Here is a 22,164-nt window from a genome sequence, read left to right on the forward strand (position 1 = left end):
TGCACACTAAGTTTACGTCTTCAGAGAGCCTGGGTGGGTGTGACTCCCAAAAGCTAATCTTTCAGGCCAACCATATGCAAATCTGGGCCGGTGTTTATGTGGAGGTGCAGACACAAACGTAGGTGACACGGCTGGTTGCTGACGCGCGTGGGAGCGCACTTGCCCTGTTGTCTATTGGCTTGTGCTGTGCGGAAGGCGTGATGGTGGGCACCCAATCTGGATCGCCCCGTCTAGATGAGGGGTGTTCGGGTAGAAGTTCCACCCCGCGAGGGGTAGCTTGTACCATTATCCACGCAGGTGCGCCCGGGGGCCAAAACAGTCCTGCGCTTCTCGGGAGCAACCACGAGTAGATCAGCGCGCAGCCTCGCCCCGCCCCAACACCCCGCTCCGCCCCGCCCCGGACTCCCCTTCCTAGGCCCCGCCCCCAGCTCCCGACAGCCCCGCCTCCATCTCCGGGAGCTCCCAGCGGCACGGCTGTCCCAGTTCCGTAAACACTTTTCTCCCCGCCCCTAGCAGTTCCCCGGACTGCACCACTTGAAGCCCGTGGGGGGGGCCCGTTTCCTCTGGCATGCAAAACACCGTCAATCCAAGCTCTTCTCGGCCTCTTTCATGCGAACGTGAGGAAAAATGTTCGGTAGTAAATCAAATCTGTCAGAGCTCTGCTATCGGAGCTTGAAGTGACTTGGATTTCCCCCTCTCCCGTGGTCCGTCTTCCCCCTCTCGCCGGTTACACTGCTACGCCTAGGCTGACTCTTCGAAGTCCCTCCCGGCCCTTTAAATACCGCGTGGGGGGGGAGGGGGGCGGGGAGGTTGGGGGTTGTTGGACTGGTGAGTGAGTTTTCGAGGTGTTTGAGCGGTGTTCGGTGAGGGGACACCAGAGATCCTTGATCCAGGCTCACTCAGTCGCCTTTCTCCTCCACCTGTCTCCGCGCCAGACCCGGTGCGTATCCATCCCGGGGGAGGGGGTCGCGGGTTCTGAGGTGCCGGACCCGGGTCGGTGGACGAGGACATCTCGCCACAGGGCAGCCGAGGGCCTCCCCCAACCCACCTCGGAACTCTGTCCTGGGACGCCGGTGCCAGGGGGCGTTAAAGTCCCGCTTCTTGCTCCCCCCATCTCCTTGTTTGACCTCAAACCGCCATCCCGCGTGGGAGCGGGGAGCGGGTACAGAGTGGCCGCGGCGGGTGTCAGGGTGGCCGCGGGCTTCGGGCCCCGGAGGCTGCGGGGTCGCGGCCGCTTGGCCGCCGTTTACAACCTGCTGGATCCGTGCCAGCGACCGCGCTGCGAACAGCTTTCCACCATCCGGGCCCCGGGAAGGTGCCCGCCTCGCCTGCGACCCCCTGCCCATCTGGGGTGGGCGAGCCGGGCTGCGGTGGGGGCTGGGCGCGGCTCGAAGCGTGTGTTTGGGGTTTGTTGCCGGGGTTTCCCAGGCACTCTGCTCGGCCTCCGCCGTCCCCTCCCCCAAGGGTTTGTTTTGACAGGAAGCGTGCTGCTGGAGGGGAGGGGGGGCTGGAGGATTGGCCTGGGGGTGTGCAGACTCCTGGGGCGTCCCTCTACGGTCAGTTGGGGGAAGAGGCGGGAGATGCCAGTCGGGCCCGGGCTCGAACCCCTGGCCTCTCGGGGATGGCTTGTGCTTCCCCAAACTGCTCCTCTGGGTGGCTCCATGGGGTGGGTGGACGGACAGCGCAGATTGGAGGTGGCACGTGGACGAGCATGGTTACGTGTTTTCGTTAGTATTTGGAAAAGCTGTTCCATTAAAGGAGCGATTTCACAATGATCTAAAGTTTCCTTTTAAAATAAAAGTATTCAAATGCAAAAATCTAGTCAACATAGCAGTGATTGACAAATTAGGGTAGAGATGTGGAAACAGGCGTCAGCAGTGGTACCCAAATGACTGAAGTTTGGGAAATAATTATCTTAGGTGGTTGTTCTGTTACATTAACCTTGAGAAACCAGACAAGTTGTCCTTGTCCCCAGTGGGCCCCTCAGCCCCCAAGATCCCTATGGGCCCCATGGTCTGCAGCCCAGCCAGAGACCTTGCTCTTTGCTACCATAACCAGGTTATCGCTGTGGTTCCCACTTTAGGAGGCTCTGTGCCTGCCTTTTCCTCTTGCCTCCAGGGATTTCATCCATCATTCTGGCAGCCGGTGGAGGTTGCCTCACATGCAGTGGCCCAGGGCTGAAGATACCCAGTCACATGTGGAAGCAGCTTCAATGCCATTTTGTGAGGGTTTGGGGCCCCCAGAGGAGGAAGCACAGGTACTAAAACAGACCAGCCAGGGGTGTGAGGAAAAGTGTTTCCAAGTGTGAAAAGTGCCTAGAAATCCTTCCCCCTGATGCTGTCATGTTATGTGTTTCGTGAACATCTGTTTTCTTAGACAATGACTGGCTTGTTGGCTTTTATCTAGCTCTTTGTTGGCTCTAATTTGATGAAGACCAGCATTCTGTAGCTGAATGGAGCAGGAACCTATCTCTCTGCTCTGTGGTTTATGCCTTGCTGCATATGAATAACTTTTTAGCGCTGCTGGCTGGGCCTGGTTCTAAAGCAGCGTTTTGCAGAAGATGGAGATGTTCCCTACCATCTACAATTTTTTTTTTTTCCTTCAGAGCCCAGTCTTATTCCTCTGACTCCTTGCCCTTTACTACACATATGTGAATGCTTGTCTTTGCGTGTGACCTTGATCTGGTCTTCAAGGATGACATCCACTAGATAGTTCGTGAAATTTCTCATTTCCACCACTCAGCCTTAACCGGATGGTCTCCATTCCTCATACAGGGCGTTGTTGGAAAATCTGTGTAGTTCACTTCAAAATGTTTTTGATACTAGTTGTAAGCAGTGAAGACTTCTGATGATATTTGAGTTTTAACTAGGGATTTTGCAGTGCTTAAAGAACGGCTCCCTGATAGAGGATTTTCCTTTACTCTAGTGGGGTGGTTGAGAATTGTTTTGGATAATAGACTCTTTCAGTGATGCCCTTCATGGTATAGCACTTTGAGCAGCCACCCCGGGGTAAGGTCAGCTCGTTACCACATATGTAAGTGTCCACGTGGTGTTGGGTAGATCGATTTGGCAGACAGAGAATGGAAAGAATGAACAACACACTACATTTTCTCCAGCCATCCTAGAGTGGTAGAAAGTATGGGCTTTAGGGATCCATGACCTCGATTAGAGTTGTGCCTCTGCCACTGCTGTGACCCCTAAAGCAAGTAATTTAACTTCTCTGAGCCTCAGGTTCTTATATATAAAATAGGGATAATAGCAGTACCTTAGCTAGCAAGGTTATAATGATTCAAGGAGATAAAACACTTCAAATGCTTATGGGGGCTGGGACATAATAAGCACACAATAGCTATTAGCTCTGATTGTTATTATTTGTTATCAATGAGCATTAAGAGAATGGAAAGACACGATGTAAACATTGCTTTAAGCTCTGGAACTGTAAGTCTCTGCTGGTTTGAATTATTGGTGCCTGGAAAATGTGTTTGGAATTGGAAAGGGGAGACAGCCCTTCCTGTAAGCAGCTTAAAAGTTAGTGGGGAGCCAGTTATGTAAACAGCAACTATAGTACTTTAAGTGACTGCATAATGGGAATATGAGCAATGTGAGTGAGGCAGGAGAGAAGGAAAACCTAAGTGGTAATATGAATAGGAGTGTGGCCTAATTTGTTCATCAACGATATTCCTTGAGCTCCCCCTCTATCCCAGGAAGTGTTCCTAGCTCTAGTTGGCTGATTTAGATGGAGTGGGGATATCAGGGAAGGTCACTTTGAAGTTGTAACATTTAATTTCAAATCTGAATGACAACAAGGAGCCAATCACGTGGAGATCGGGGAGATCATGCTGGGGCGTGGCGTGGGGGGCACGGGATGCGGAGAGACTCTAGCAGGTGCAAATGTTCCAGAATGGGGAGTTTGGCAGGTCTGAGGAACCTGAAGAAAGCCATTGTGTCTGTAGCAGGAAGGGTTAGGGGGAGAGTGATACAGGATGAGGTGCGTAGAGGCCAGATCACAGAGGAATATAAACCATTGCCAGGAAACTTCTTAAGAAAAGGGAAACCACCTGGAGATGAGCTCTTAAAAGGGATGATTTATTTTGCCTCTTCTGAAGGGCTCTGGCCTATTTCCTGTTTTATTCTCTAGGCACTGTTCAAGAAGGACATTGGGACAAGTCTGTCTAGAAGAGCTTTTGTAATAGAGTGGTATCTAAGCTATCCCAGCGGTGGGAACAATCAAAATCTAAAAACTGCAGGAGCCCAGACTGTTCTGAATTAGACTTGAAATTTTGGTTTAGTACTTCTCTTTTAATTTTCCGCTTGGAAATAATTTCAGACTTACAGAAAAAGTTGTAAGAACTGTACAAAGAACTCCCTATCGTCTACCTTTTACTCATAATCACCTGTTAACATTTTGCTGCAGTGCTTTATTGTTTTCTCTTTTTCTCTCTCGTTAAATTAGTTGAGAGAAAGTTGCAAACATCATGGCCTTTAATTCCTAAATATATAATCACAGTACATGTATCAACTTTAGTAAATTAACATTGTTACACAGACAGTAGGTTCAGGTATTGTTACCTGCTGTCATTTGACCCAGTAATAGCATTTTTTTTCCCTCTGGTACAGGATCCAGTCTGGGATCATCTGTTACACTCAATTGTCAAGTCTCTTTTCATCCGGAACATGTCCTCAGCCTTTCTTTGTTTTTATGACATTGACATGTTTGGAAATCATAATCTCTTCTAGTGGTAATAAAATAATAGTTGGCTGTCAAGCACTTACTAGGAGCTCAAGTACTTGACATAGACTATTTCAGTTCATCTTCACAGCAATTCTATGAGGCAGATGTATTAATATCCCCATTTTGCAAATGGCAAACCGGAGTTCCCTCTCTCCAGTCAGTAAATATCAAGAATCAGGATCAAGAACCCAGTCCACCTGACTCCAGAGCCAGTGTTTTTGCCTCTTGGACGTGGACATTTGCGTTGTCACTGGTGGATCTTTATAATCCTGAACCCATGCAGGACCATTTGCAGATGAGTCTGCTACAAAAAGGAAATAAAGAAGTGAAGTTGGTAGTGTGGACACAGGCTAAGGAATCAACCCATTTCGCCTCCATCTGTGGTGGGACATAGGACTATCCCCTTCAGGTTCTTGCACCCATTTCCCTTCTCTCTAAAATGTCAGTGGTCATATTGCCATTCATTCAACAATAAATGTTTAAGTGTCTGCTGCATCCCAGTCATTGGTCTTGGAAGGAGTTCCATAATATTGAATTTATTATTATTAAATGAAGAACAGTGCAATGAAAAATGTGATTATTCTCCTTGATGGTGACCCACTATAGTATTGGAGGCTGTGCTTGGAGTTATATGCTGCTTTCACCTTTGACTTTACCTTTGGCCAGTAAGTAAATCCTCCAGGTAGGATGAGAAGTGGTGTTTCTGAAAAGCTGTGTGGTTTGCTTGTAATTCCCAGCGGTGAAGTTTAAGTAGATCTAAGTTTGTTGGTATGAGAAACATTACCTCTCTTAAAGAAATAGACTGGTTTTATTATCACTGTTGTAAGAATCCAAAATAGTTTTTAAAGCAGTCTAATTACCCTCAAGGCCTTTTGAGTCAAGTAGCTTTGTCCCCAGATGACTTATATGGTAACCCGAGACCAAGAAAAGTAAAAACAGATGTGAAGGAACTTGCAGAAGACCATTTACACTGGGATGGGCCATTTGCTTTTAGCTTTTGTATTTCAGACAAGCGCAAAAGTTCTGTCCTGGGTTAACTAGCAGTGTTATTTTATCATCATGGGATAAAACAGTTCTCCCCTCTAGAGTAGTTTTTAATGCCTGAAATGATGATGATAGTAACAAGAAAAAATGCAAATAATACTAATAATAGTCATCATCTGTATCCAGTTTTCTCTGTGTCAGCCACTGTTCCAAGCACTCTATATATACTGACTAAATGAAGTCTCACACTTGCCCTATGCATTGGGTGTTATTAGTATGCCTTAAGAAAACAGCAGTTTCCTTATAGAATAATAATGGGCATTTGGGCTTCAAAGAAAAGCTTCTCCTTGGATGCACTAAAGCCCATTTGTGCTGTGGAGGCTTCTGCCAACCAAACAAGAGTTTCTAAACATTTTGAAGCTTTTATTTTATGTTTTCTGTTGCATCCCCTGTGCCAGAAACTCTACTTCCAGTGAATTGTTGGAAGGAAGCATAGTTGCACATTAAGTATGTCTGCTGTAAGCACATTTAATGTCTCAGAACTTCCAGTGAAGCCTCATGGAACTCTGGGTTTATAGCATTTTAGCAATTCCTAGTTGAAAGGGACCTTACAGCCAGCCCAACCTGCTCAGAAAAATGAGGTGAAGAGAGCCGATGTGATGTGCATAAAGTCACACAGCAAATTAATGACAGACCCAAGCCTCAGACTCTAGACTTATAACTCCTAGCCTACATCTTTTTATTTTTGAACCTTTGTACTTTGCTGCCTTGTTAAACACAATTAAGGAACCTACAAAGTGTGCTGTTCGGCTGGAGTAGAAAAATGAAATGGACAGTTATAACTATTAACCTAGTTCATAAATTCCAACGGATGAAAGCTTTTATTCACCTTTACTTGGAAAAACAGCCAAAGTGAAGGAAAATTAAGAGTAGAGCATACAGAGCACAGTTGTTATAGTGGAATTACTGCAAAAAATAATAAGACGGAAACCAAGTTTAAGATCAATAAGAGCATGGCCAGGACCAGGGAATATTGAGTCTTACACCTACTAAAGAAAGTTTAGGTGGTAGGTTCCCTGCTCCAGTGCTTGAACTGTCACAGTACAAGGCCTGCAAGTGTGTGATATCAGTTTGCGAATGTTCTGGTTGAAGCTGTACCAAATGGGATTCAATGATTCCGATTCAGCTGACACCAAGTGAATACTTGTCACGTACTTGACACTGGCGATGGACGAGACACAGGCCCTGCCTTATTAAGGAGAGTCAGAAGTAGCCATGGGAGGAAAATAGCTGTACAAGGGACTCGACTCTGTGGTGGAGATACGGGACGTGTGTTGCAGATGTACAAAGAAGAGTGTCTGTCATTCACTCTGGCCAGAGGGTAAAGGCTTCCTGAGGAAGGTAGCATTTTCAAGAAATGCCATCAGTGAGACATAAAATGTTGGCAGAGAGAGAGAGAGAAATCTAGAGGAAAGGGCAAGTATTCCATTTAGGATTGGGGTTTGGTGGCAGTGGAAGAGTTAGGGCAGATCCCTTTCTTCTGTCCTCTATTCCCTTCCCCCAGCAGATGGGAATTAAAGCTCAAATAGAAATGGGACACCTGGGTGGTTGGTCAGGCAGCCGACTTCTGCTCAGGTTATGGTCTCACAGTTTGTGAGCTCAAGCCCTGCATTGGGTTCTCCACTCTCAGCACAGACCCTGCTTTGGATCCTTTCTCCTTCTCTCTCTGCCCCTTCTCTCTCTCTCTCTCTCTCTCTCCTCTCCGTCAAAAATAAACATTAAAAAAACAAAAAACTCAAGTAGAATCTAGCTTGCCTGTGGTAAAGGAGGTTATTTCCCCACTGGAGTTGCAAGGGTCCAGGTTATCTTATAGCCTGTGTTCGTGGTAGTTGGCGTTGGGACCCTAGGATAAGGCAACTATCTCTACATGGTAGCTTCCTGGCGGCTTCACTCAACTCCTGGCACAGTCAGCCTCCAATTAGCGCTTTTCTGTTTGTGAAAATGATGGGCCGAGCAAGGGCACACTTTTACAACTGGCAGGACTGAAGAAAGTTGTTTAAGGGAGGCCAGGGGCAAATGCCCTTGGGCATTTGACCTTTTAATAAGTCCCTCTCAGGTTCATCCTTGTCTCTGTTACCACACACGGGATTAAAAAAATGGCACCATGTCTCTCAACAAAGGCTAGATTCCCCCATAGTCCCATGCGGCCTCTCCTTGTGCTTCCCCAATGCCTTGTTTCCCCTTTTCTCACGTTCTGGCCTCTGGCACACACAGTTGTAGGTGACTGGACTTCAGAGACAGAGGAGTAGGACCTTGTCTCTTCCATTCACTGTTACCTTTCCCTGTGCTGCTACACAGTGCGCACTCAATATATATAAGGAATCATTTGAAGAAACTGCTCAGGATTTCCAGACATACTATGTGCAGCCGTGGTTTCAAGTTCTTGCGGCTTTCAAAGCTCTGTATACCTCATTGCCTGGGCTGGTTCAGATTTAAAGAGACTCAGTGAATCCTTACTATCGTTATTGTCTATTCAGGATTTGAGGTGCCTTCCTCCTCGGGCCCAAGTTTCTTCTCTGTTTCAGCTAACGCCACACATATCAGAGTCAGTGCCTGCTGGGCTTTAGTTGAGCCTCCTGGGCTTAGGCCAGGGTATCCCATGTGCCCAGGATCCCCTTTCTAGAGGGTGACTGGGCCCAAGTGCCCTGCCTTTGTCTGGGAGGCAATCTGATGTTCCAGAATAGCACTGGATGTAGATAGAGTCAAGGGACTGGTTTTACGGCATGGTAAGTCCCCTTGTCCCGAAGTCTGTTCCACCGACCTGTGAATCAGGATCTTTGATGCCTGTTTGTTCATGGGGTGGTAGTGGGTCCTTAGTCGACTGTCAAATGCAGACCCAGGGTCAGGCTTTAGTCTTTATATGATGGCAGTCCATGGGAAAATGGAGAACGTGCAGACTTGCCAGCCAGAGATTTTAATTAGTCTTCTCCCTTCCCCAAGGGGCTCATAAGGAACCAAAGAGGCTGATTTCAAAACTATTTTATTTAAAACAAAGCCAAAGGAACAGTAAGAATAGCTACAATGTGAGTGCCATGCTAAGTACTTTACTAAGATTAATCCTATTTAATCTTCAAGACTGAACCCTATAAATTCAGTCTTTCAGCCCAGTTTTACTCATGAGGTAGGTGGGTAAGTAAGTGACTTTCCCAAGGGCACATGGCAAAAGACAGCAGCAGCTTCTAACCTAGGTGGTCTGTCCCCAGTGCCCCATCCTCTCATACTCTTAACTTGCCATGTTTTAGCAACCCAGGAAGAGAGAGATTGTGTGTCTTCTGTACACTTTTAAGGGATCTGTTATTGCTGAGAGCTGCTCCTCATTCACACTGCGTCTGTCCTGAGTAAGTTCCCACTCAGGGCTATGGGGTCCCTTTTCTGGAAGGCTGTCTTGGTGGCCTGGCCGGGCTGCTATGGGAAAGGAGAGGTTATCTTCTGGGGCCTTTCCAACACCATGACACGTGTGGGCAAAGCCGTCTATGTTGGAAGAAGCATCCGGGATGCTAGTGGAAGCCCCACAGAGTGTTGACACAGGGTCTGTTTGTCTATGCAGGTGTTATCCCACACTCGCGTGACACAAAATGCCCTTCAATGGTGAGAAGCAATGTGTGGGTGAAGATCAGCCAAGCGATTCAGACTCTTCCCGGTTTTCCGAAAGCATGGCTTCCCTCAGTGACTCTGAGTGCTCCAGGCAGAGTTTTACGAGCGACTCTTCCAGCAAATCCAGCTCTCCTGCTTGTAAGCTGACGGGGAGCAGGGGCTAGGGGTGGCCGAGGGGAGGTGGTTCTAGACATGTGTGCTGGATTTTAAAACTCCTAAATGAATGAGAGCAAAGTATAGACTCCCCCGGTTTCTAGATGTACCATAATAGCACTGCAAAGGCAGAAGTAAGTAGCCACTAACGTTTACCACCTAACCATTTTTATTTTCATTACAGTCTCTGATATGCTTTGCTTTGACTATAAATCAGGTCCATAAACCCCACCTGTCTTTTCTCTTAAGCAGTGGAAAGCCACTCCCTCTTGAGATCACTTCTTGGACACATTCAAGGATAAATTCAAATTGGTCTTCTCTAATCATTGCCGATCTAAATGAAAGGAAACATGCCCCAATTCAAGGGTCAGGCAGGAAGTGAAATAATCTAAAGGGTTTCCTACTGATTTCAAAAACTGTTGTGCAAATCACCCCAGAAAAGTAGCCACGAGGAGAATTACTACACCAGGGGCGTAAGAAAGAGTTTAAAAAGTGGCCACAGTGCAGGAGACGTCTTTTTCCCCTTTTGTGTGTGACAGCTATAAAGGTGTGTAAAACCAGTGTTTTTTCTTTTTCTTTTTTAGCTTTTTAATTGACATCTTGTATAGGAAATGTAACATCTTAAAAGACAAAGCAAATGTAGAAAGAAACAACAACATAATCAAATGCCCACTTCAAAAAGTTTGTTCATTTGTGTTTAAATTTGTGCAATCTCATTTTTAAAACATGTGGAAAGTACATGAGTGTAGAGAAAAGAAGATTTTGCCTATATCACCCAAAAGCAACAGCTGGCAGCACTTTGTCACATTCACTTTTCACATTGACACATGTGTATATGTAGGTGTAGACTGTTTTCACTTAGAATTATAATTTAAACGTTTACCTATGAGGATATACTTTTAAAACATTTAGGGGTGCCTGGGTGGCTCAGTTAGTTAAGTGTCTGACTCTTGATCTCTGCTCAGGTCATGATCTCACGGTTCATGGGGTTGAGCCCCATGTAGGGTTCCACATTGAACTTGGAGACTGCTTAAGATTCTCTCCCTCTATCCCTCTCCTCTGCTCTCTCTCTCTCTCTAAAATAAAAAAAAAAATTGTTTTAAATTAAAAAAATGTAAATTACTTCATCAAATGACTATATAATAAATTTATTTAATCATTGATTTATCATTGGACATTTAGTTAATTTCCTTTTTTTTTTTTTTTTTTTTTTTTGGCTGTTACGAATAGTGCTTTATGGTACATAAAGCCTTTCCAGGAATTCCTTTGGATACAATTGGATTATTGGACCCCAGAGTACAGACATTTTTGAGAAGAATCTTAATGAGCCAGAGAATTGGGAAAGGAATTAACTAGCAGTCACCCAGCTTTCTGTGCTTTTTGTCATTTTTTATATTATATATATGGGGTTGATGCCTCCAACAGGGTACCTAGGCATCTTGACGAGGGACTTTGCTAATTCCATATATCACCATTTTTTCCTCTTCTTCCCCCTCCTCTTCCTCATGGTCTTCCTCTTCTTCCTCCTTCTCCTCTTCTTTTAGAAATTATTTTAGGTAGCAATATATTGCCAGTCAGTATTGTTTTTTGAGGAAATGATTTTTAAGTAATTGAAGCTAAGAGTTCCAATAGTGATTTTTAAAAGACATGACTTATTAGAACAATTTTCTAGAATAATCTTTAGAAATAATCAGAATAATTCTTTATTTACTACTTCTGACTGAAAAGTAGATTATCCAGTTTACCAGATTAATTTTATTTTAATCATCTACATTTATTAAGTTCTTACTATGTTCTTCTTTACTAATCACCTCAAGACAGCCCTATGAGGACATATGTTATACCTAGTGAAGTCGAATGATAACAACCAATTGGTAAAAATTGGAGCCAAACCCAAGCATTATACTATACCACCTATACTTTTAGAAGTTATAGTTTTAAGAAATCCATTATTTCATTTTGAATGTGCTTAAATTAATGAGTTATGAATTACAGAATAAAAGTAGTCTTATCAAGTTCCTGCAGAGTACGTGTAATAAATGCAGATATCAATAGGTACTAAAATATAAGGTGATTTAATAAAAGAAAGGTAACTTATAATAGCTTCTATTAATAAGATAGTCTCTAAAACACTTGAGAATTTTTTTATCAATAGAGTAACTGAAACTATCAAAGGAGTTCTTAAATTTTTGAAGTCTTAAGTAGTAAGTAAGCAGAGGAATCTACCCAATTTAGTATGTATTCTTCTTACTTGTAAAACCCTGCATGTGTATGTTGGGATAACTTACACTCTGTCTGCATTCGGAGGCTTCACTGGATGACAACTTTTCCATGACACGAACCGGATTTTGTTTTTCTTTCAGCAACAAGCCCTCCCAGGGTAGTAACATTTGACGAAGTGATGGCTGCAGCAAGGAACTTATCAAACATGACACTTGCTCATGAAATTGCTGTAAATGAGAACTTTCAATTGAAACAAGATGCCCTCCCTGAGAACAGGTAACCCGGAGGCATTTGTGTGTGTAAACTGAGCTGCAGATCCTCACACATACACACACACACACACACACACACACACATACACACACGTTCATACTGATTCCTAGAAGTCTTGTAAATATCCACTGAGAGTGAACATTGGTTAGTTCTCTAACAAGGTCTTATACTTGTTTTCAAAACCACTCCTCTAGGGTACATGTTACCCATAATTTTAGAACTCAGTGTGTACGTCACTTTCTGTGGAAAGCGTTTCCTGACACTCCTGAGCATACCAGACCACATTAAATCCCCTTCCTAAGGACTCCTGTTGCCCCTTCTGCCTCCCTTTGTTAAGAAGTCTTTATGTTCAGTGTCTGTCTCTCCCATGTGACCAAAACACCATAATGGAAGAACTATATCTATATCATTTGGGGCTCTATCCCCATTGCCTAGCAGAATGCCTGACATACAGTACGTACTCAAGAAATGTTTGCAGATTGGCTTATTAAAAACTGATATTCAGGTTGTAAAAGATAAATCAATGTAGCTGAGCTGCCAAAGTGCTAAGAACAGGTGATCCAGAAGCGTCTGGTGGTAGGAATCACAACTACATGGGCACCCCTGGTTAACCTCAGTCCCCGCCCCTCCCCAAAACCCGGGGACCCTTAGTAAGAGCCACACCCTATATCCTACCTCAACCTCTCTGACTTTGTTGGCTCATAAATCCCCTGGGACAGAGAAGAGAAAAGGCTTGAGGCCATAACTACAGGTAAGTCATCTTTAGAGGCAAAGTTAGCTCATGAATAATGGCATTAAATCTTCAACCTCACAGTATCATTTATAAATCCAGAGGCATTCCTTCTATCAGTTAAGACAACATGTCATATTTGATTCTATTTAGAGGTTTTATGCTTATTTGTTTTAAAGCAGGAAAAATAGGAAACGTAACAACTTTCCTTCTTTAAAATCCAGATTGTTTGTAGTCCTGCTCCTGAGGACATTATTCATAATAATCACTAATATTTTTTAAGATTACTGGCCAAAATAGGTATATCTGTTTGGTTTTCCATGGTAACTGCATTTCACCACAATCCTTCATACCAGCTCTACTGCTACACCCCTAGGCCAGGCCACCATCATTGTCTGACCTCTACTCTTTCAGTCCTAATTGGTTGCCCTGTCTCCGTCCTTAGCCCCCCATAGTCTATCCTCTCCATTCACACAGTAGCCAGAGTGATCATTCTGAAGGGTTAATCAGAGAAGGTCATTTCCTTCAGTGGTTTTCTATTACACTTAGAATAAGAAACCCAAACTTCTACAAACCCATATGTTTGGCAGAAAGTATGGCAGCAAGGCTCCACTTCCTGGCCACGTCTTTTACTCCTGCCCCTCCTGCCTGCTGCATTTCTGCCAAACTGGCTTCCTTGCTGACCTCGGAGTATACTGGCTTGATCCTGTCCCAGGAACTTTGTCCTTCTTCCTTCTTTTTTAATGTTGTTCCCCTAGATTTGCACTGGCTGCTTTTTTTCTCCTCATTCAAGTCTCAACTGAAAGGTCACTGTGCTAGGGAAGCGTTCTTCAACCTCCCGGTGAAGGCAGCACCCTCTCCATCACTGTGTACCACACTGTCTTACTCTGTCTTCCTCATGGTTCTGAAATTGCCTTATTCATTTTTAATGTGTTTTGTTTTTGTCTTTCTGTCCCTGCTAACAGATAAGCTTTTTGAGAACAGACAACTTTCTTTTTTACTACAGTAACCGCAGCACCCAAAACAGGGCCTGGCACATATCGGATGTCATATAAACATTTATTGGCTGACTAATAAAAATGAATGCTTGAAGTTTACAATGTGGGAGTATTTGTGCTTTAAATTCAAAAGCTGTGAATACAGGCCATAGCAAAAGCAGTTGAGGATCAGGCAGACTCTGGATTTGAATCCTGGCTCTGCTGAGACCATTTCTGAGCCTCACGTTCCCCAAGGACGTGATGGGGACTAAAACGCTTCAAATGCGTGCTCATGGGCATCCGAGCGCCTGGACCATGAGGATTTTGATACTCTGGGAAATAGGAATACCTCTCTCCTTCCTTTTCTGCCTTAGCTGGAAAATGTGAGCAAGGAAAGCGAAATGCAAACTTAGGACAACTAACTTTATTTAAAAATAAAATAGCATGTTATGAGCTGTTGATTTTTCAGATGGCTTTTTACAAATGGCCAAGTTGTTACCTTTTAAAATGTGGCTGACTCTCATATTCTACTAAATGTTGTCTTTGGGGGAAAAGACTTGGCAAAATATGTCTGATTTCTGATACTTAGCAAGAATGCTTGTAAATGATTTGATTGATCTCATTCCCCTCCCCCCCCCACCCCATCATCCTCCAGAAAATTAAAAAGCTGAAAAATATCTTTCAGCCTTTAGGAAACCTTACATTTAAACTCTGATGTCCCTGCAGGAGCTATAAAGTTATAGCTCTTCCTTGGTCGATCCATTCAAGCCACGTACATAAGGCTGGTAAAGTCAAGAGTGAAAGTCCATCCCAGCAGTGTTTGCCTTTCTCATTGTTCTGAAGTTGCTCAGGAGGGTCAACACTAGAAATAGCATTTATGCTGAGTAAATCTAGTCAGGAAACTAGAATAAGTTTTAACATTTAAAGTTGCTGAGTAGAATATAGCATTTGCAGTTATGGAAGCAATTTTAACTCACACTCCTCAGAAAGCTGATTTTAATGTCTCATGGCATTATTGTATGTTTAGCTATTTGTACTCTAAAAAGGAAAAATAAGGACATGTGCATAACTATGAAGTTATTAATTCATTTATCATGCCTTCATCAAACACTGTATGCCAGGTACCGTGCTAGGTACAGTGGCAGGTACTTAGAAGAAGTTACGGCCTCTGCCTGGGAGAGATGTGTGCCCTATGTAGAGGATGGAGACACCTAAGTAAGTACAGTGCAGGGAAATATGTGATTTTCCTAAAACTGTTGCCAAATGGTGTAGGAGTTCAGTAGGGATGTGTATTTAAATGTGCACCTATGTTAGTGCAGTGACATAAGGGGTGAGGCAAAGTGGCCACCTATTCTATTGTGAGCTCTTCCTGGGAAGGTTCCTATTCCAGCAGTGTGGTCTGGCTAACTTTAAATGGGACATCTAAGCTGCGGTTGGCAGCCTGTCCCATGCATGTCTCCTTGGGGCCAACCTGTTCTATTCCGTGCAATGAAACTTTAGCTGTTGAGGAAAGAGCAACTTTTCCATAGCTCAGACCAAAAATCTAGAACACGTCTAAAGATCCAAAGAGCAGCTGGGCAAGTTATGGCATCTCCTAAAGGTACGATTTTAAGAACTTACTGAAAGCTGTAGCAAGAAGGCATTTTTAAAGTCGAGGGGAAACTCCTAGGACAGGATATTAAATGACACAAGTGTATACTATACCTATAGATTATTCTCAACTATATAAAAACATGCATTGAACAAGGGAAATATGTCAAAAGATTAAAATGAGATTATGGGCCGTTTTTATTCTCTGGTGGTTTTTTTTTTTTCCTTAATTTTGTAAGATTTCTACAATGAGCACATTTCTTTCATAATCAGGAAAAATAGTGCTTATTTTTAAAAACAATTCATTTCCTTCCTGTAGCTTGGCCAGTCGAGTGAAGCACATTGTCCACCAGGCCTTCTGGGACGTCTTGCAGTCAGAACTGAATGCCGAGCCTCCGGAGTATGAACATGCCATCAAACTGTTTGAAGAAATCAGAGAGGCAAGTTGATGTTGTCTGTATTAATTAGTAATTCTTTTCCCCGAAGACTGTTTTTGTGTCCTTCAAAGGGTGCTGGAGATCCTTTTTGGAAAACTGAGTAAGTCCGGTCACTGGAAGGGTGTTTTCCGAAGTGCACTTCCCCGGGGCGGGGTGGAGGCAAGGGAACTCTGGCGGTGGAAGGAGCGAGCGCAGGGTGACGCTTAGCACACAGAGTGGTTGGTCACAGCAAGTCAAGAGCACAGACTCAGGAGCCAGAAACCTGGTTTAGCAATGGGTTTAGCAACAGCTTTCCAATCCTTCAGTCTTAGCGTTCTGAGAATTGTAAGAATTAAATGATAGGGCGGAGTTTTAGTGAACATTCACGAAGCCCTTGCTCTATACCATACGCTAGATTATTCATTTATCGTTACCATAATGCTGTGAGGTAGTTACCACTGTTACTCTTACTGAATAAAAAGGAGCTGAGTTCCCTCACTTGCCCACGGTTACCCAGCTTTGAGGGATGGAGAGGGATTGGAATCGAAGTGCTCGGGCTCAGAGCCCGTCCTCCTAACCATGTGCTGTGTGTGTAAGCACAGTGTCTGCTGTGTGGTGAATACTCAGGATAGGTTGCCTGAGGAATATATAACAAATACCTTATACATAAAATATACTAACGTAGCCCATGGGGTGTTTCCATCTGCTCTTCTTTAATTTTTTTTTTAATGTTTATTTATTTTTGAGAGAGAGAGAGGCAGAGTGCGAGTAGGAGAGGGGCAGAGAGAGAGGGAGGCACAGAATCCGAAGCAGACTCCAGGCTCCAGGTTCCGAGCTGTCAGCACAGAGCCTGATGCAGGGCTCAAACCCACGAGCCGTGAGAGTGAAATCATAACCTGAGCCAAAGTTGGACACTTAACCAAGTGAGCCACCCGGGCGCCCCTCATTTGCTCTTTTTTAAACGGTTCTTTGGAGCCATGATCTGCAACTTATTCCTTCCTTACGTGGTTTATTTGTAAACTTTTTGAAGTTATTTCAGTAATACTGCTTCCTTGCCAGTTGCTCTCATTCTGGTAGTTTCAGTAACTTCCCATGAGTAGTGGCAAGTTGGAGGGGGGCTTTAATGCAGAAGGTAGAGCTTTCTTTTTAGATTTGAGACACTGGAGTGCTCCTCTGACCCACCACCAGTCAGTGTAGACTTCTGTGGCACCCAGGGCATTAAAATATGGACAAGGAGCTTGGTCTTCTAGACACTGAAATAAAAAATGACAACCCTTATTCACGTAAGAATGCCGGTAACTTTTCTTTCCTTTCCCTGTGTAGATTCTCCTTTCTTTTCTGACTCCTGGTGGCAACCGGCTTCGCAACCAGATCTGTGAAGTTTTAGACACAGACCTAATCAGGCAGCAGGCTGAGCACAGTGCTGTTGACATCCAAGGCCTGGCCAACTATGTCATCAGTATCATGGGAAAGCTCTGTGCTCCTGTGCGAGATGACGACATCAGAGAGCTGAAGGCTACCAACGACATCGTGGAGGTGCTGAGGTTAGCACTTTCCCTGCTTGCATTTTCTTTCTTTTTGTTTGTTTGTTTATTTGTTTATTTATTTTTGAGAGAGCGAGCACAAGACGGGGAGAGAGAGGGGGAGACAGAGAATCCAAAGCAGGCTCCAGGCTCCGAGCTATCAACGCAGAGCCCAACCCAGGGCTTGAACCCACAAACTGTGAGATCATGTCCTGAGCCTAAGTCAGACACTTAACCGATTGAGCCAGACAGGTGCTCACGGCTTGCATTTTCTGAGAGTACCTTTCAGTTCATTCAAAAGGGAAGTGTGGAGGGGCGCCTGGGTGGCGCAGTCGGTTAAGCGTCCGACTTCGGCCAGGTCACGATCTCGCGGTCCGTGAGTTCGAGCCCCGCGTCAGGCTCTGGGCTGATGGCTCGGAGCCTGGAGCCTGGAGCCTGTTTCCGATTCTGTGTCTCCCTCTCTCTCTGCCCCTCCCCCGTTCATGCTCTGTCTCTCTCTGTCCCAAAAATAAAAAAAAAATTGAAAAAAAACAAAAGGGAAGTGTGGGAATTGAGGAACACAGAATAATTTCTGGTCTTCCAAAGGAATCCTTGACCCTAGAAGAAACCAGAGAAGCAAGGAGCAAGTCAGTCATTTGCCCTGAACATAGAATTTTCAGATAGAATGACCTAACAAAGTTGTTAGTTGGTCTGTGGGGGGCCCTGGAGATGCAGTGAGGAAAAAGACAGATACAGTCTCTGACCAGGGAGTTTACAGTCCAGTGGGAAAACAGACCTCGGACAAGGAATTGCAATTGTGGTAAGTGCTATGGGAGGGGATGTACAGGGGATTAACAGAGCTTCTAGCAGAGGGACCTAATCCGGTCAAGGATCTAGGAAGAGGTCTTTATGAGTTAGGGTAATGGTAGCTGCTATGACACATAACCCCTGAACTCTTGGTGATTTAACCAGTATAAGTTTCTCATGTCACAGTCTGAAGCAGGGGTTCTTGGTCAGGCAGCTTTCCACATGTTATTTGGGGACCCAGGTTCCTTCTATCCTTGATCCCACTGTTGCCCAAGGCCCCTTGGAGTCCTGTACATTCAGCTAGTGAATGGGAAAGAGATCGGGGAAGGCATACCCAGTGTTCAACCTCTTCAGCCCAGAAGAGACAGATTCCACTGACTGTAACCAGTCCTGTGGTCCCACCTAGTTTGAAGGAGGCCTGGGAAACGTGGTTGCTGTCTGGAAATACATTTCCCTAGCCACAAATATATACTGTGGAAAAAGAGCACAGACCTTTGGTGGTCACCTAACCATTTCTGCCACTGCTTCCCTGAGGAAATGAGGTATACTTTAAGATTGTAAGGGTCTAATTCTGGCTGTATAAACAATAACTTCTTTGTGATCCCAGAGGAAAGAGGAGTCTATAATAGTTTTCACCAATGAGAGGAACTCCCCCCACCCCCGCCTTTTTTTTTTTTTTTTTGTGAATACAGCCACGTTGAAAATTAAGTTTTATGTAATAGTATTGGAAAGGTAGGAGGAGGAAACTGGTATGCGTAGAGCAGGTAACTTACGTTACTAACTGGGGCAAGTCGATAACCTCTCAAAGTCACACTTTACTCCATCGGTGAAATGGGCTGTATGTGTCCGTAGAGTTGTGTTCAGCTCTGGCATACAGTGACTCTTCAGTTGCAGAATCCATGCTCTGAGTTACCTTATTACCCACGTGTGGTATCCCATCTGTGGTCTTCATCTTGGTCATCTATCAAGCACCTACTGGGGACCACTGTTCCCTCCATGATGCGTTCATAATCTCATCGACTCTCTACAACATCCCTCCAAGACTGATCTTGTCTCTTCTTGCACAGATGAGGAAACTTGCACGGAGAGATTGAGTAACTTATGCCTGGCCACAGAGCTGGTCAGTTGCAATGCTGCATTTGAGCCCAGGCGTGCCCAATTCGAAACTGAAGTATTTTTCCCCTGTGCCTTACTTCCCTGTCCTTTTTCTTCCTTTCTCCCCACCCCACCCACGTTCCCTTAGGAGGAAAAACCAAGTACACTATGTACAGACTCCTTAAAAGTTTAGGGCTTTCCAGTGAAAATTCCTTCTTGAATCTTTGTCTCATTGTTAAGACTCATTGCTTATGCTTTCTGCTGTCTACCAGTTCACTGCTGGGTGTAATGGATCAGCTGGAGGTATTGTATTTGCTAAAGCAAATGCTCTTGAGATCTGTGAAGAATAAAGTTGGGATGCATGTGTAATGCCTTCTATGAAAAGTGGCCTTGCCAATGGCAGTTGGAATTTCAAAACCATTTGGGGGATGTTTATATTTTCCAGCCTGTAAAATAGATTGCAGTTAATGAATTTCAGCTTAATTTCTTAATCACCTCTTTAACTATTTTCACTCTAAAATTTTTAGACAAATATTTCATGTCCTGGACCTCATGAAAATGGACATGGTCAATTTTACAATTAGGAGTCTTAGACCACATCTTCAACGCCAGTTGGTGGATTATGAGAGAACCAAGTTCCAAGAAATTTTAGAAGAAACTCCAAGTAAGTACAATATAATGTGTATATGTTGAAACTAAGTGGAAATATGATGCGTTATATTTTGGTATCTTAAGGAGTGTCACTAAAGAATGTTGACTTTTCTGTTAAACATTTTTGTAACTTCTAAAATTGACATCACAAATTTATAGCTGTTTGCTGTGTCTCAAGCACTATTCATTTCTTTATGTATTAAAAAATACATATTTATTGAGCACTTGCTGTGCCCCAGATACTAGGATTGCTGTGGATCCCAGTTGCTGTGGATACCGCAGTGAACAAAACAATGTCGTGACCCCTGGGGAGCTGACATTCTAGTAGGCATGACAGACAAACAAATAAGCATGTATTGTCAGATGTGTTAAGTGCTATGAAGAAAAGTAGGAAAAAGGGCAGATAGCAATGGGGCAGGAGTGGGGGAGGTGGTGTTTTTTAAGACAAGGTAGACTGAGATGAGAAGACCTCTCTAAGAAGGAACGTTTGAGCAGAGTTTGCAAAGGGAAGAGGAAGGGGCGTATGAAGATGTGAGAAAAGAACATTCCAGCCAGAGGGAGCTGCAGGTACGAAGGTGCTGAGACAGAAGCGTGTGTGTGAAGTTGGACAGACACACCACAGATAGTGTGGCTGGAGTAGAGCAGGCAGGGAGAGAGTGGGCGGAGACGAGGCCAAGAGGTAGACAAAGGTGGGTCATACAGAACCTTGCTAGGAAATGAGAGCTTAGAGTTTATTCCAAGTGTTGACAGGAAGTCATTGGAGAGTTTTGTGCAGGGGAGCAACATGTGATTTGCATTTTTAAAGACCGCCCTGGCTCCCGGGTAGAGAGAGAATAGATGGTACGGGAGCAGAGAGGGAAACAGGGGCACCATGTAGGCGGTATTGTGGCTGCATGTGCAAGAAATAATGGTTCACCTGGCAGTGGTGGAAGTAGTTAGACGGGGTCAGATTCTGGATGTGTTTTGAAAGTTGAACAAGACGATTTGCTGGAAGTTGGATGAGGAGAAAGGAGAGGAGGTGATGATGCTAAGGTTTTCACGTGAGCAGTAGGGTGAACAGTGATGGTTGTTAGTGGGGTGGGCAACTAGGGGAAGGCAGGTAAGGAGATGGTATGGGATCGGGGTTCAGGTTCACGTATATGAACCTTGAGACCTTACATGGCATCAACATGGGCATGTCAGGTAGGTGTTTGGATATAAAGGACTAGAGTTCAGGGGAATGGTGGGTACTAGGGATATACATTCAGGACTCACCAGTATATTTGTGATAGATCAAGCCACAAAACTGAATAATAGTTAACATGAATAAAATGCTTTCTATATGCCAAGCACTTTACCTGTATTAACTAATTTGATCTTTGTGACAACTTCAGGAAATTACCCCCCCATTTTATAGATGAGGAAACTGAGACACAGAGAGGTTAGATCACTTGCCTCCATAACACAACTTGTAAGTTATGGAGCTGGGACTCACCCAGGTGGTCTGTGTGCACTGTTCATACTCTTATCCACAGTATTGCACTGGGTGAAATTACCTGGGAGTGAGTGTAGATACTGAAGGGGCCTGACCTGGAACTCTAGAGCATCTAGAGATCGACAAGAGTAGACGGATCCAGCAAAAGAGACTAGGAACGAGTAGAGCTCAAGAGGAAGGGACGGAACCAGCAAAGGTGACTGTGAAAGAGCAGCCAGAGAAGTGAAGGAAGCCAGGAGCAGGTGATGTTCTGTAGGACAAGTGAAGAAAGTGTTCAGACAGTGAAGGCATGATCTGCTACGTCATGTATTGCTAGGTGGTCAAGAAAGATGAGGCCAGGGCTTGACCGTGGGTATGACTGTATGAGAATCCTTTATAACCTTGATGGGAGCAGTTGCGATGGACTGGTGGGCATTAAAGTTGGACTGGAAGAGGGGTCAAGAGAGACTGGGAGTAGAGAAAGTAGGACCTCAATGAATCCTCACAGTTACTCAGTTAAGTAGGTACTGTTAGACCCCTTATTTCACAGGGGAGGAAACTGAGATGCCAGATGGTGCACAGCTGGTAAAAGGCTGGCTGACTGATTCCTTCACTGGCAGACTCTTAACGCTGGCTTCTGGGCTGTAATTAACCACAATATAAGGCCGTTAGGTGACCCACCCACCTCATCCCACCCCTCTTGGACGGAGCTTTTCTGTTAAGATAGTCAGTAGGGTAGCCTTAATTGTAAACAAAGCCAAACAAGTGCCACTTTTAAAGGGACTCCAAGAGCCTGAAGCATGTCCGGGGAAGAGGGCATGGGTTACGAAGGGTCACATGAGGAGCCGTCCATGAAGCTGTGTGTATTCTGCTTGGTAACGGGATGCGCCTGGGCGGTGAGCATTGCCTTCCCTGTTGGTATTGA

General features: G+C 44.6%; 1 protein-coding gene across 1 annotated transcript in view; it reads left to right on the forward strand.

The window, feature by feature from the left end:
• The first annotated feature begins 853 nt into the window (after window positions 1-853).
• TCP11L2 (t-complex 11 like 2) overlaps window positions 854-22,164 on the forward strand; it is a 41,506-nt gene continuing 20,195 nt past the window's right edge. The window contains exons 1-6 of the mRNA XM_007096461.3: window positions 854-940; window positions 9,323-9,507; window positions 11,886-12,021; window positions 15,635-15,755; window positions 17,055-17,275; window positions 19,663-19,799. Coding sequence (XP_007096523.2) covers window positions 9,351-9,507; window positions 11,886-12,021; window positions 15,635-15,755; window positions 17,055-17,275; window positions 19,663-19,799 — 772 coding nt within the window. The 5' untranslated portion in view covers window positions 854-940; window positions 9,323-9,350. The remainder of the gene's footprint in view (window positions 941-9,322; window positions 9,508-11,885; window positions 12,022-15,634; window positions 15,756-17,054; window positions 17,276-19,662; window positions 19,800-22,164) is intronic.

This window comes from Panthera tigris, chromosome B4 (genome assembly GCF_018350195.1).
Source record: "Panthera tigris isolate Pti1 chromosome B4, P.tigris_Pti1_mat1.1, whole genome shotgun sequence".
NCBI classification, from domain to species: Eukaryota; Metazoa; Chordata; class Mammalia; order Carnivora; family Felidae; genus Panthera; species Panthera tigris.